At 45.3% G+C, this 12,533-nt stretch overlaps 1 protein-coding gene across 2 annotated transcripts in view; it reads right to left on the reverse strand.

Annotated features, from left to right (window-relative positions):
• itsn2b (intersectin 2b) overlaps positions 1-12,533 on the reverse strand; it is a 38,337-nt gene that overhangs the window by 8,555 nt on the left and 17,249 nt on the right. For both annotated transcript variants that reach the window (XM_078286312.1, XM_078286111.1), the window contains exons 16-27: positions 12,276-12,415; positions 10,493-10,719; positions 9,392-10,218; positions 9,154-9,278; positions 8,421-8,699; positions 7,522-7,715; positions 6,743-6,795; positions 6,473-6,639; positions 6,336-6,366; positions 5,729-5,850; positions 5,258-5,354; positions 4,496-4,690 (exon numbers count right to left, since the gene is read on the reverse strand). In XM_078286312.1, coding sequence (XP_078142438.1) covers positions 4,496-4,690; positions 5,258-5,354; positions 5,729-5,850; positions 6,336-6,366; positions 6,473-6,639; positions 6,743-6,795; positions 7,522-7,715; positions 8,421-8,699; positions 9,154-9,278; positions 9,392-10,218; positions 10,493-10,719; positions 12,276-12,415 — 2,457 coding nt within the window. The remainder of the gene's footprint in view (positions 1-4,495; positions 4,691-5,257; positions 5,355-5,728; positions 5,851-6,335; positions 6,367-6,472; positions 6,640-6,742; positions 6,796-7,521; positions 7,716-8,420; positions 8,700-9,153; positions 9,279-9,391; positions 10,219-10,492; positions 10,720-12,275; positions 12,416-12,533) is intronic.

Raw genomic sequence — 12,533 nt, forward strand, 5'->3', positions numbered from 1 at the left:
AAGAGAGAGATTGTAGTTCCTAGTTACTTTTCTTGCACAAAAATAACAAACTCAAGCCCAACCAATGGTGTCATTTCAACAAAACCCCAACCCACTGCTTAAACCACAGCAACACCTGAACACCTCACTGCCTGCCCCCTGCTGGAGGATTAATGTACATGAGAGAAAAACAGAAACAAAAGGCGGGGGGCAGAGGGGTGGGAAGGGAAAGAAGAGGAGAATGAGAATATTTTGCTAATATATATATATATATATGTACACACACACACCAAAATCAACCAACTGCTCAAGTTACAGGACCTTGCTGCTTAAAATTGTGTGTGTGTTTGTGTATGTCTCTGTCAGTGTGTATGAAAACATTGGTTCCTACTCTCTAGATCAGTATGCAGGCACACACACATATACACTCAAACACACACACTTACCTGGTGCAGAGCGCCCATTTGGACACCGTGGGAGTCCCACACTAGCAGACTGTTGCTCTCTCTCTGACTCTTCCCTGTCCTCTCCCTGCTCGTCTCTCTCGTCCCACAGGTTCAGAAAATTAAATCTGCCCTGGTTCTGTAAAGTCATCGTCTAGGACTCTCTGTCTCTTCTGATTCTCCTTCCGTTTGTCTTCTCTTTCCAGTCTTTCTTTTCTCTTTGTTTTCTGTCTCTCTTGGTGTTTTTGTTGGCTGTCCTTCTGCCTCGTTCCTTCGTAGTCTACCTGAACTCTCCTGTCTCGTTTGTCTCTTTCTCCTTGTGCGCTGTTGTCTTCTCCTTGCTGCTATCTGGGCAGAGACTAAACCCGCTCTAAGACTTAGCACCCAAATCTGTTTGTACCAAAACAGGAAGGGGGATTCTTTCTCTCTCACCCTCTCTACATGTGTACAGAGTGTATAAAGCTTAGTTTTTCTGGCTTTCAAAGAGTTGTGCCACTGAAACAATCAAGGCCCCAACAACGGAACCAAATCAATGAAGGTAAGAAAAAGTTCCTGTTTTTTTCTTGAAGCAATGCTTTGGGTCTTAAGTTTTTAAATCCAGCTGTTATTTGATGGAACTGAAGTTAGTTGCCAAGTAGCAATATCTGAATTCTTTGGAAAAAAACTGGAAACTGTGGGGGAAACTAAATTATTTTAATGAAACCACTAGCCAAGTAAAGGTTACTAAAATACTTGACCAGGTGGTTGTACACATACAATAGGTGCACATGCACACAAGCACACACACCCTCGGTAGTGTCTTGGGCACAAATATCATCTGTTCATCTTAATCGTATGTATTGTGTTGACAATATACACACTGAATGCAACACACACACACGCATAATAGCAAAACACCCAGTTGGAGGTGGACATTGACATTTCATTTTCAACAGCAATAATAAAACACATGGTTTTCATCTCAAACCAATCTTTAATGTTTCATTTAAATTCAGACTCAGAAAATATATTAGGCACATCTTCAAAAATAGTTACACTGTATTATACAGTATATGGGCTTAAAGGTAATATATAGGATTTTCTATAAATACGTCCTCGTCAAATCTGTTGTGCTATCTGCCGCTGGCGCTATGAATTCTCTGTGTGCTGCATTCGCCTCCTTGCTGTTTTTGATGTGTAATAGAATGGAAATTTGTGATAACTCCCAAATTAAACAAAATGAAAGCAGAAAAAACATAAAAGCGGGTCATGTTTAACCCGTGGTAACTAAAAAAGTAGCTGCTGTTTGTTTCTGTTTGCATTAGAATCCATCATTAAAATTAATTTCACGGTAATATATCGAGGAAATCCTAGACGTCCTGTAGCATTTTTCAGTTAGCTCCTAGATGTGAGTATGTGTCAGTATCCATCAGACTAGGCAGATTAGTTACAGTAACTCCTGCGAGGCCGAACCTCCTTCAGCTTGCATAGATTAGGTTTCTTTTCACTCGCTCACCTGGCAGACCATTTTGTTTTTCCATCTCCATCCCTATGAACACATACTGGCCCAACTACCGCAAAGTTACCAGTGGATCATTGCCTTCAAAGTTGAACAAGCAATACGACCAAACATCTCACTATGAGCACACATGCACACACACACACACACACACACACACACACACACACACACAGAACAGTAGCAAAACAGCATACACTATAATATAAGGTGCAGTAGTGTAGTTTGTAATCTCACCCCTGAAGGCAAAGCTTAAGTCTGTCAATGGCTTTGGAACAGTTAGCCATAGTGAACAGTCTCTGATCATCTCGCTTCAAAACCACTAATTAGTCCTCACAACTAACCCAAGTATGGCTTTTAAATACAGAGGACAGAGGTTGCTTCCACTTGCGCCATTTTGTGTCCCCAACTGAGTTAAACAGAGTGGTTTCAAGTAGTGAAATAAAACAGCCGCTGCAAAATGGAGACAGTGGAGAACAGCAACATCAAGTGAAAGTAAAAGATAGGAATTCTTAGTGGTAGTTTTTCCAGGCATGGATTTAGCTTGCTTTTGACTCTGAATTGTTGATTATATTTCAATATAATTTACAAGCTCAGGTTCTTTTTGTAATCTATTGTCAAACAGAGTTCATGCCTGGTCTTGAGTATGTTTTTAAAGTGCAGGTCTGTACCTCAAAGATGCCAAAGATGGAAAGGCTATGGATTGGCCATTGTTGTGGGTTAGCAAAATTTTCATCCTTAGTCAGGAATTAGAGTTAATAAGTGTCTGTAAAACTGTCCCACTGTGTCTGAATATAGAAACAGGAGAGACAGAGACAGATAGTGGGCTCTGTGTGAGCTGAACTCCTAAGATAGAGGGAAGAATGGAAAGGATGGGAAAAGATAAATGAACAGAATTTCTACAGAAAAGAGGGAAGAGAGAGGAGAAGAGAAAAATATGCAGAGGGGGGGGGATGAGAATAAAGTAAAATGGAGGGGGAAAGGGATAGGAAAAGAGGCAACAGGAAAAAGAGGAAGATGTGGGATGAAGGAGGGAGAAAAATAAAGGTGTATAGGGAAGGGAAGAGGAGAAGAGGGGCTCGCCACAGAGAGACCCACCACCGCTCTGCTTCAGAAGAGTTTTTTTTTTGTCCAACTGTGATTCAGAGTCATCAATTCACAATCAAATCAATTTGCAAGCAGCCAGGGAATCCCAAGAGGCACTGGGGCATGAAAAATTCACTGAAGTCATTATGAGAGTTGTTTCAGGTCCTGATTCATCTCCAGGTCACACAGGTTAGGGGTGATTTCTTTAAAACACACATACACTTGCTTTCTCTCTCTCTCCCTCTCTCTCTTTTTCACACACACACACACACACACACACAAACACACAAACACACAAACACACACAGTAACGTTAGATCAGTGGGAAGAGTTAGTAGGGAAGATGGGGCGTCCAGACACTCCGCCCCTTCAGAGCAGTGTAATAGTGGGTCTCTCTGAAGCCGGGAGGAGGAGAGGAAGAGGAGGAGGAGAAGGAGGAGGAGGACTTTCTACCGCCCTAGAGGGAGAAAGAAAGAAAGAAAGAAAGAGACAGAAACAGAGAAATAGAGAGGGGGCAAGGGGGAGAGAGAGAGATCGGAAACGAGGGGAAGGAGGGAGAGAGAGGAGGAAGAAGGGGGGACAGAGGAAAAGAAACAGGGAAAAGGTGAAATGGTCAGTGAGAAGAACGGACATAGGGATGAATGGATAGATGGATAGACACATTATTGATGGGTGGATGGGGCTTGGATAGATGAACAGATAGATGAACAAAGGGTAAAGATTAGTCTGAAATCACAGATTGAGGCTTAAAGCAATATGTAAGAAGAGCACCTACATATTTCTATTCATGAACAGTCAATCTCCAATATCAGCTGTACATTTTTCCATCTCTAGTTATGAATAATTTCAAACTTAACTAAACTATCAGTTCTGCAGTATAATCTAAGGGTGCCATCACACCTACGGTTCGCTTTCATTGGTCTGCACCAAAGTGGAAAAGTTGACTTTGTTGTATTTTTGTATAAAACAAACCAATCCGATTCCAGTCTCTGTAACTTTAGCTAAGCACAATGGATTTGTTTGTGCTCTTTGCGTAATCTACCATCTCTGGTAATCAGATGTCGACATCTCTCTCGTTATGCCCATAAAGCCACATGTTGTGGTGTCACTTCCTGTAGTTGGTTAGGATTCTGTTCTCACTCCTAACAAACATCGACAGAAATGGCTTAAAATCTCACTTTTCATTAAAAAAAAAAATTTGATTTACACTAGGCTATGCTTCCATAGAGAACTTCATTTCATGTCACAGTGCAAACTGTGGCTCCCACTGCTGTTATGTGAATAGGGAATCCCTGTCGATAGGCGATGTGACTAGGAACAGCCCATCGTTTTATGACTAGGGAAACCCTGTTTTTAAGTGACTAGGGTAAACATTTATACTTTACATGGGTTGTGTTAAGAGTGAACTCCAACTCTGTATCCATTCAACTGAAAAGACACCAATGAATCAAGGATCCTTGCTTTAAACATGCTTAAGGGTTTTACTCACACTGCTGGCTGGGGTCAGACTCCGTTGTGGTCATCTTAACGTAATTGGTGGGGAAAAGGCCGGTGACCCCGTTGATCTCTCCTTTCCACCAATCAGGATTGTTCTTGTCAAGGACGTTGATCAGCTGACCTTTAGAGAAGCTCATCTCGTCCTCGTTGGCGGCTGAGTAATCGTACATGGCTATCACCTGACAGACTGGGAAGGGAGAGAGAGACAGGCTGATGGATGGAGGGTGTGTGTGTGTGTGTGTGTGTGTGTGTGACAGTTTTTATGTAGTCATACTACCACCAGACATATTGGGTTATGAGAGGGAGGAGGGTTAGAGTTCGTGTGAGGGAGACTGTGTGTGTGCGCGTGTGTGTGTACAACATGTAGTTGTACATGCTTATCACCTGTGAAAACAAGTCAGTGGATGTGTATGTGTGTGTGTGTGTGTGCTGTCCTCAGCTGACATAATGATATAGGTGTAGAAGGGGGTGTTGGAGAGTGTATAAGAGAGGGTGTGTGAGTGTGTGAATATGTACTTGTACATGGCTATGACCCGACTTGGAGAGGAGAGTGTGTGTGTATGTGAGATGTACATGACAATCAACAGTCACGTAGAGGAGGAAAGCGTTGGTTGGTGTGTTCAAGTTTGCATCCTTGTGAGTGTATGTGTACAGGGTTCACACCAGACTGGAACAAGTCTGGAAAGATTATGTGTAAAGGTGTGTGTGTGTGTGTGTGTGTGTGTGTGTGTGTGTGTGTGTGTATGTGTGTTACCTGGTTGGGGTGCAGGTGTGGACTTGCCACTGTTGGATCCCAGTATTTTCACGTGAGTGGCAGGGAACCAGCCCTTCTGACGCTTTTTACCACGGGCCTAAAGACAGAAAACACACACACACATACATTTAACTATCATTGCAAATAACGTCTTGGAAGTTTTTTTCAGACAGCAGCGATGTGGGCCAACCATGAGCAGCAAAACCTCAAACCTCCCGTTCCCCACCAGCAAGTGCAAACCTCCCAGCTCCAGACCTTTGGAAAACAATGTACAGTACTGCTGTAAATGTTAGCTGGAGCTGTTGAGGGCCAAAAACACTGAACGTCACTCGGGCACCCCCACCTTGGAGTGGGTGACTGATGCAGGGTCGAGTGCGTTATGAAGGGGGGATCATATGGGTGCAGCTGAATCAGGGACCCTCTCTGTTTTCACCTACAGTTCTGAGGACGAAAAGTTGAAGAAACACTGACCTGCAGTTCTCCTAGCCACCAGCCGGAGGCGTTCTTGCTGAGGATGAGGATGAGCTGGCCAGGAGCCAGGCTCAGCTGCTCCGGCCCAGTAGAGGAGTAGACACTCGTCACCTGGGCGATCTCTGTGCGCACACACACACACACACACACACACACACACACAAACACACAGATACAACCTTGAACTGCAGCAAAATACAAAAACAAATTGTCTTATGTGAGAGAGAGAGAGAGAGAGAGAGAGAGAGAGAGAGAGAGAGAGAGAGAGAGAGAGATGTGCAGAGGCAAAGGGAGAAAAAGCAGAGAGAGTAGTATGGAGACAAAGGGAGAAAGAGAGAAAGAAGAGAAAAGTCTAGAGGTAGAGGAAGCGAGGGGAGAGAGAAGACAGAAAAAAGTATAGAGGGAATGAGAGATAAAGAGTAATGAAGCGGCAGAGGGAGAGACTGAGATAGGGAACGAGAGAAACAGGTAGAGAGACGTGAGGAAAAGCAGAGAGTAGCGAGGGGGAGAGAGGAGAAAGAGGAAAACAAATACATATTGTGTGAGACAGAGAGAGAGAGAGAGAGAGAGAAAGAGAGAGAGAGAGAGAGAGAGAGAGAGCGCTTACCTGGCTTCTTCTTGCCAGATATGCTGGATGTCTAAAACAAGACAAATTATGGCTATGTTATTTTAATGGCGCTTTTAATATAGCTCTGTTATAAACCACAAAAAAAAAATATGTCAGTGTGTGTTGCAGATTCTTACGTCGCTCTCTTTGGGTTTGACATAGTTGCTAGGGAACACTCCTGTGCAGTTGCCTATAGAGCCGTTCCACCACTCTCCCTCTCTCTGGCTCACCAAGATCACATCTCCTTCACTGAAAGTCAGATCGCCAGGCTCTGGAGACTCATAGGTGTACAACGCCACATATTCTGGGGAGGACAGGACAAATGAACAAAACAAATGAACTCACCAACAGAAATACAGACCAGTGACAACCGGGTTAGGTTGAGCAGGGAGAATGTCTTACTGTACCTTCCATCTGCTGGCCGTCGCTGGAGTCTGAATCAGGAGGGGAGTTTGTCGGGCTGGAAACACACATACAGTTACCATATTTATTCATTTAAACCTTTCTGTGATATACTGTGAATTATATTTGAACTCCATGCTTAAATGTGATTTGTAACTGTGTGACAGTCTTATCACAGCAAATTCCTCATGACAGACGGAAGAATCACTTCACTTCTGTGGCCTAAATACTTACCTAGTTAGTACACTTGCACACACAAACACACACACACACACACACACACATAATCAAGTGACACATTCCATGTGACTGGATGTTTTCACTGATAACCCTGTGATAACAAGCACCTCGCCAGCCACAAAATATGTTGGCATGGGAAGAGGACAAGTATGTGCTATATGTGCTTGTGTGTGTGTGTGTGTGTGTGTGTGTGTGTGTGTGTGTGTGTGTGTGTGCTTCTTTGCCAATATTGAAAAGAACAACTAGATCATGACATACCAGTGTGTGGCAAACATGAATGGCTCAAGCTCGCATCTGTTCCCCCATGCACGTGTGATATTATGCGTGAGGCCATACTCGCTCCATGTACAGTATGCGTATTTACTCAATGTTAAAGCCATCCTCCGATGACCTCATCAACATATTCAAATTTCTAAGCCCCAATGAAAACACTTTTTTGGTACGTAGCATACTGAAAAACAATGAAGTAATAACAATGATGTCACGTTTTGTTGACCTGTAACAGTAGTGCCCCCTTGGGTCAATCAGTGTAATGAAAGCTTACTCTGCACTCTCTTCTTCCCCCAGCAGGGTGACATATGTCTTGGGGAACCATCCCTGTGCACCGTTCAGCTCTCCCAGCCACCAGCTGTCCTGCTGCTCCAGCACTCGAATAACATCGTCCTTACTGAAGTTCAGATGGCTATCTGTCTTGGCGGTCCAGGAGCACAGAGCCTGGGCCAGCAGGTTACCAACCACCTGCAGACAGGCAGAGAGAGTGTGTGTTACTGAAATTAAAGTGACTGCCTTCTCTGTCCAAGCGGACAAGTTACACTGATACTAGAAAGTATTATAGGAAAGACTGTACAGTAACAGTGTGTTTGTGCACATGCATACCCTGATCATATTGTGGTAATCAAAGGGTAACAGGTAATAGGACCTGTTGCACAGGGTGTTACACTACAAATTATAGCCATCATTTTTATGTTTCCCCTAAACAAGCTTCCTGTTGACAGTGAACACGGTAAAAATGAGCACAGCCTGGGCCCCTCTTATCATGAGTCCACTGCATAATTAGCAAAATAGCTTAGACTGCATGGTCTGAGTTTGCAAGCTAAGTGGATTAGACAGGATCCTATCCAGGGTAAATTTGAATGGATTACAGAATTCACCAGGTTGAGTGTTAGGACTGGAGTTAATCTCCCACCCTGATCCTCTCTTTTTGGGAGATGAAACACAAGATAGTGGTATAAGCCAGAGTAGGATATGGGAGCCAGGTGAACTAGGATTCAAAACAGCAGAGAAGTTGGTTTGGTGTGTTGTTCTGTACCTCAGCTGTTACCTCTGCAGTACATACTAATTTTAAGGCCAAAGGCCATTTCAGCTGCTCATGCACTGGATCATACAAGTGTTAGGACACCACATCTCTCGCTTCTGTCCAGGAATCGATCCACCATGTCTTACCTGTCCCTGTGTCTCAGAGGGGGCAGGGTTTGGAGAGTGCGTTGGCGTGAAGGCCGACTTTGTCCCCGCTGCCTTGGCAGCCTCTAGGTTATTATGGGATGAGGTGGGGTTGGAAAGCTGTGGTTTGAGCGCCACTTTGGGAGCACTAGCAGTAGCAGCAGTATTATTAGCCGGGCCTGATGTGGCCATTCTCTCTACGTAGCTCTCTGGGAACCAGCCCATCTTCCCCTGTCTGCTCCCATACAGCCAACCCTGCTCCCGCTCCATCGTCTCATCAACCTGCCAGGAGGAGAGGGAAGGTTTGAGAGAGAGAGAGAGAGGGAGGAAGAGCAGGAGATCAGGAGCAGGAGCAGGAGAGAGGGGAAAAGGTTTGAGAGCGAGGAGGAAGAGGAGACAGAGGGGTTAAGAGAGAGGGAGAAGGAGGTATAGAAAGAGACATTTGAGCGAGCAAAAATACTGACAATTTGGTACCAAATCAAAGCATGAGGCAGATCATCGACGTTTCTGTTCCTAGCGGCGACAGTCAAGTTCTTTTCATGTTATACGTCATGACTGATCATATAACAATATATTACTGAAAGAATCCTACACATAACATCTTCAATAAACTGATGAGCCCCAGGAGCAGAATAAAAGCCGTTCCTATCTTTTCTACTATAATGTTTGCTTTTTCCAGCCCCTGTGAAGGAACTTTGAATGCATGTACAACTCAAACCTCTTTTTCAATTCTTACCTCGATGACATCATCAGCACCGAAGCTGAGTTCATCCTGGTTTCGAGCAGTGAACGGGTAGAGCGCCTTGAAGGAAGTGAGCGCCGCCGACTTCCTGTGGTGTGTGGCCTTGGGCTGCAGACCGCCTAGGACAGCCAATCAGGAATCATTAAGCGGGCATGTCAAGTCAGATACAAAATCATCATAACTCCTCTAAATCAAACCAGTGTGTGTGTGTGTGTGTGTGCGCGCGTCTCACCCTTCCTCTCCTCCAGTCCTTTCAGCAGAGCGGTCAGTTTCTCCTGAATGTCCAACTTCCCTCCTCCACCTCCGCTAGGCTGCTGCTGCTGCTGCTGCTGTTGCTGACGAGACGCCTCCTCCTTTCTCCTCCTCTCCTCTTCGGCTCTCCTCTTCTCCTCTTCCTCCTCTTTTCTCTTACTGTCCTCCTCTGCCCTCTTCCTCTCCTCCTCGCGCCTCCTCCTCTCCTCCTCCTCCCGCTGCTTCTGCTGCTGCTGCTGCTGCTTTCGCCTCTCCTCCTCTCTCTTCTTCCTCTCCTCCTCATCCCTCTTCTTCCTCTCCTCCTCCTCCCTCTTCCTCCTCTCCTCTGCGTCTCGGACGGCCGCCACAGCCGCCCTCTGCCTCCTCCTCTCCTCCTCCTCCCTCTCTCTCCTCCGCTCCTCCTCCCTCCGCTCCTCCTCTAGCCTCTTCCTCTCCTCCTCCCGTCTGCGTCGCTCCTCCTCTTCTTTCCTCCTCTTCTCCTCCTTCCTCCTCTCCTCCTCCAGTCTCCTCCTCTCCTCCTCCAGTTGTCTCCTCTCCTCCTCCAGCTTTCTCCTCTCCTCCTCCTGCCTCCTCCTCTCCTCCTCCCTCAACCGTTCCTCCTCCTCTCTTCTCCTCCGCTCCGCCTCCTCCTTCGCTCTGCGCTCTCGCTCGGCCTGATCCTTGGCGGCCTGGAGGCGAGCCTGCACCTCCCTCTCCTCCTCCTCCCTCAGTTTGGCGTCTCTCTCCTCCTGAAGCCTCTTCTGCCGCTCCTCTTCATCCCTCTTCAGTTTCTCCTGCCACTGTCGCTCCTTTTCTTGCTTAATACGCCTGCAAGGGACAAGGAAACAGTCTTAAAACAAGGAAGCTTCTCCAAAATAATAGCAGCATCTGGATGAAACTATATATATGAATAGCTTTTTAATCTCAATGGTTTGTATTGTAAGTTGAAGATTGTATGTTGAAGATTGTATGTTATTCAGATTATATTTTATTTACTTATTTACAGACTCAACTCTGACAGAAATGCTATGGCAGCTTGGAAAATGACAAAATGCATATTATGAGCATTTGAAAGAATAAAGCCGCGATGAAAGCAGCGTACCTCTGAGCTTCCTCCTCCTCCCTCCGCTTCCTCTCCTCCTCCTGTCTTTTCCTCTCCTCCTCCCTCCGCTTCTGCTCCTCCTCCTCCTGTCTTCTCCTCTCCTCCTCCCTCCTCTTCATCTCCTCTTCCTGCTCCCTCCTCCTGTTCACTTCGCGCCGTTTGTCCTCTTTGATGCTCCGTAGTTTCTCTAGTGCCGCCTGCTGCTTTCGCTGGCTCTCTCTCAGGTCCTGAAACACACACACACACGCATGAGTTGACTAGAAAGATGTTATAGGCTAAGGGTTAAACACACACAGCATGCCCAAACACTATGCACAGCAAGCACAGAGGTGACTAAACATGTAGCAATTTGTGCGAGGGTGTGAGAGACAAACATGCAAGAAAGAGATAGAGGAAAGAAAAAAGAGAGAAAGGTAAAAGGAAAGGAATAAAACACTGAGATGGTAGGCCAGCACAGAAAGAAGATGAAGGTAAAGAATAGAGAAATGTAAAAAAAAATGAGCAGAGCAAAGAACAGCCGAGAAGAAAAGAGTAGATCAGGGAAGAGAGGAGATGAGAACAACAAAGGAAACTAGGGAGAAAACCTTTAGTAGGTAGAAGAGGTTACGGAGGCAGGCCAGCAGACAGAGGACAGCCTGGAGCATAGAGTCCTCAGCATCCACATACTGTAAAGAGGGAGGGAGAGAGGGAGCGAGGGATGTAGGAAGGGTCAAAGGGAGGAGAGAGGGAAGGACGGAAGGAGGAGAGCAAGAAGGAAGAGGCAGATCCAGCAGAGATTTTCCAGGAGGAAGAGGGGAAGGAAGGTGCAGAGGAGAGGAATGAAAGGTTAAAGATGACGAAGGGATGAAAGCGGGATTGGGAGGCAAGGAAGAGGGTTATGATGGGAAGGAACAACAGAGGGATTAGAGAAGAAGAGGAAAAAAGGCATAGAGAGCCAGAGCAGCAGTAGTAAGCTATCTGCTTGGCATCGCACACTCTAGAGATTTGTTTTAAAAATGGTTCCTTCGGGTCCTTAAACCCATCAAGTCCACACTTCCATGGGTTGTGATGATGTTGGACCTGGTGTTAGAAATGCCTCAAAAACCACTGAAGGCAAAGCTTAGTGCTGCTAGATTAGAAAAACACTACAGGAAAGACAGGACATGCGTGACATTCAGTTAGCAAGGAAAACATTAGGAGAAAGATTACCAGCAGCTCCCTATTCAAGCTTCTGATTCCTTGCCTTTTTGAACATCTACTACTACTTACATTAATTTTGTGTTATTTAAGAATCACGCTTCTAGCGCATATACTAGCATGGCAAAGCAAAGCCTCAGGTAATACTCCATTTTGTGTCCCGGGTCACACATTTCAACAAGTGATTTTTTCCCATTTGCAGTTATTGATACTGAAATAGGAATGAGCCTGAATGTCAGAGGATCCCCAAGGCAGCTGAAGTGTGAGGAATGGCTATGGATGTGTGTCTGCTAATGACTGATGAGGTGAAGTGAATGACTAACGCTCTATTCTCCTTCAACAACTACCATCACTGCCCTTGAGCAAGGCTCTCAACCCCCCAGCTGCTGCAGTGGAGCCACTCAGTGGACACCAGTAGCAGACTGTGGCTGTACTGGGCAGCTCCCAGTGTGAATGTAAAGGAGGGCACTGCTGAAAGAGAGTATACATGCTCAGCTGACTTTCCCTGGATAAAAAAGGCTAAATGCAAAAATTCTATGTGAAATATTGCTTTAACAGATGCTATGTTATTCTATTGTATATTAGTATACTTTTAGTTATTTCGTACCTGTATATCTCTATTATACTGGTCCATTTCAGCCAGTTTAGCAGCAGTCTCTCTCTCCAGAGTTTCCAGCTGTTCTCGCAATTTCCGACAGGCTCCGTTCTTCTCTGTAACGCTCCGCTTCATGGTGGCCATGGTCGACACTGCAGACAGGAAAAATAGAGTAGAGTGTTTGCAATTCAGATATTTTTATGCATTTCCTGTGTATATTTCTATTAATATATTTCCTCATTTACTTTGCTCTATTTTTACTTTGGTGTA

Source organism: Centroberyx gerrardi, chromosome 1 (assembly GCF_048128805.1).
Source record: "Centroberyx gerrardi isolate f3 chromosome 1, fCenGer3.hap1.cur.20231027, whole genome shotgun sequence".
NCBI classification, from domain to species: Eukaryota; Metazoa; Chordata; class Actinopteri; order Beryciformes; family Berycidae; genus Centroberyx; species Centroberyx gerrardi.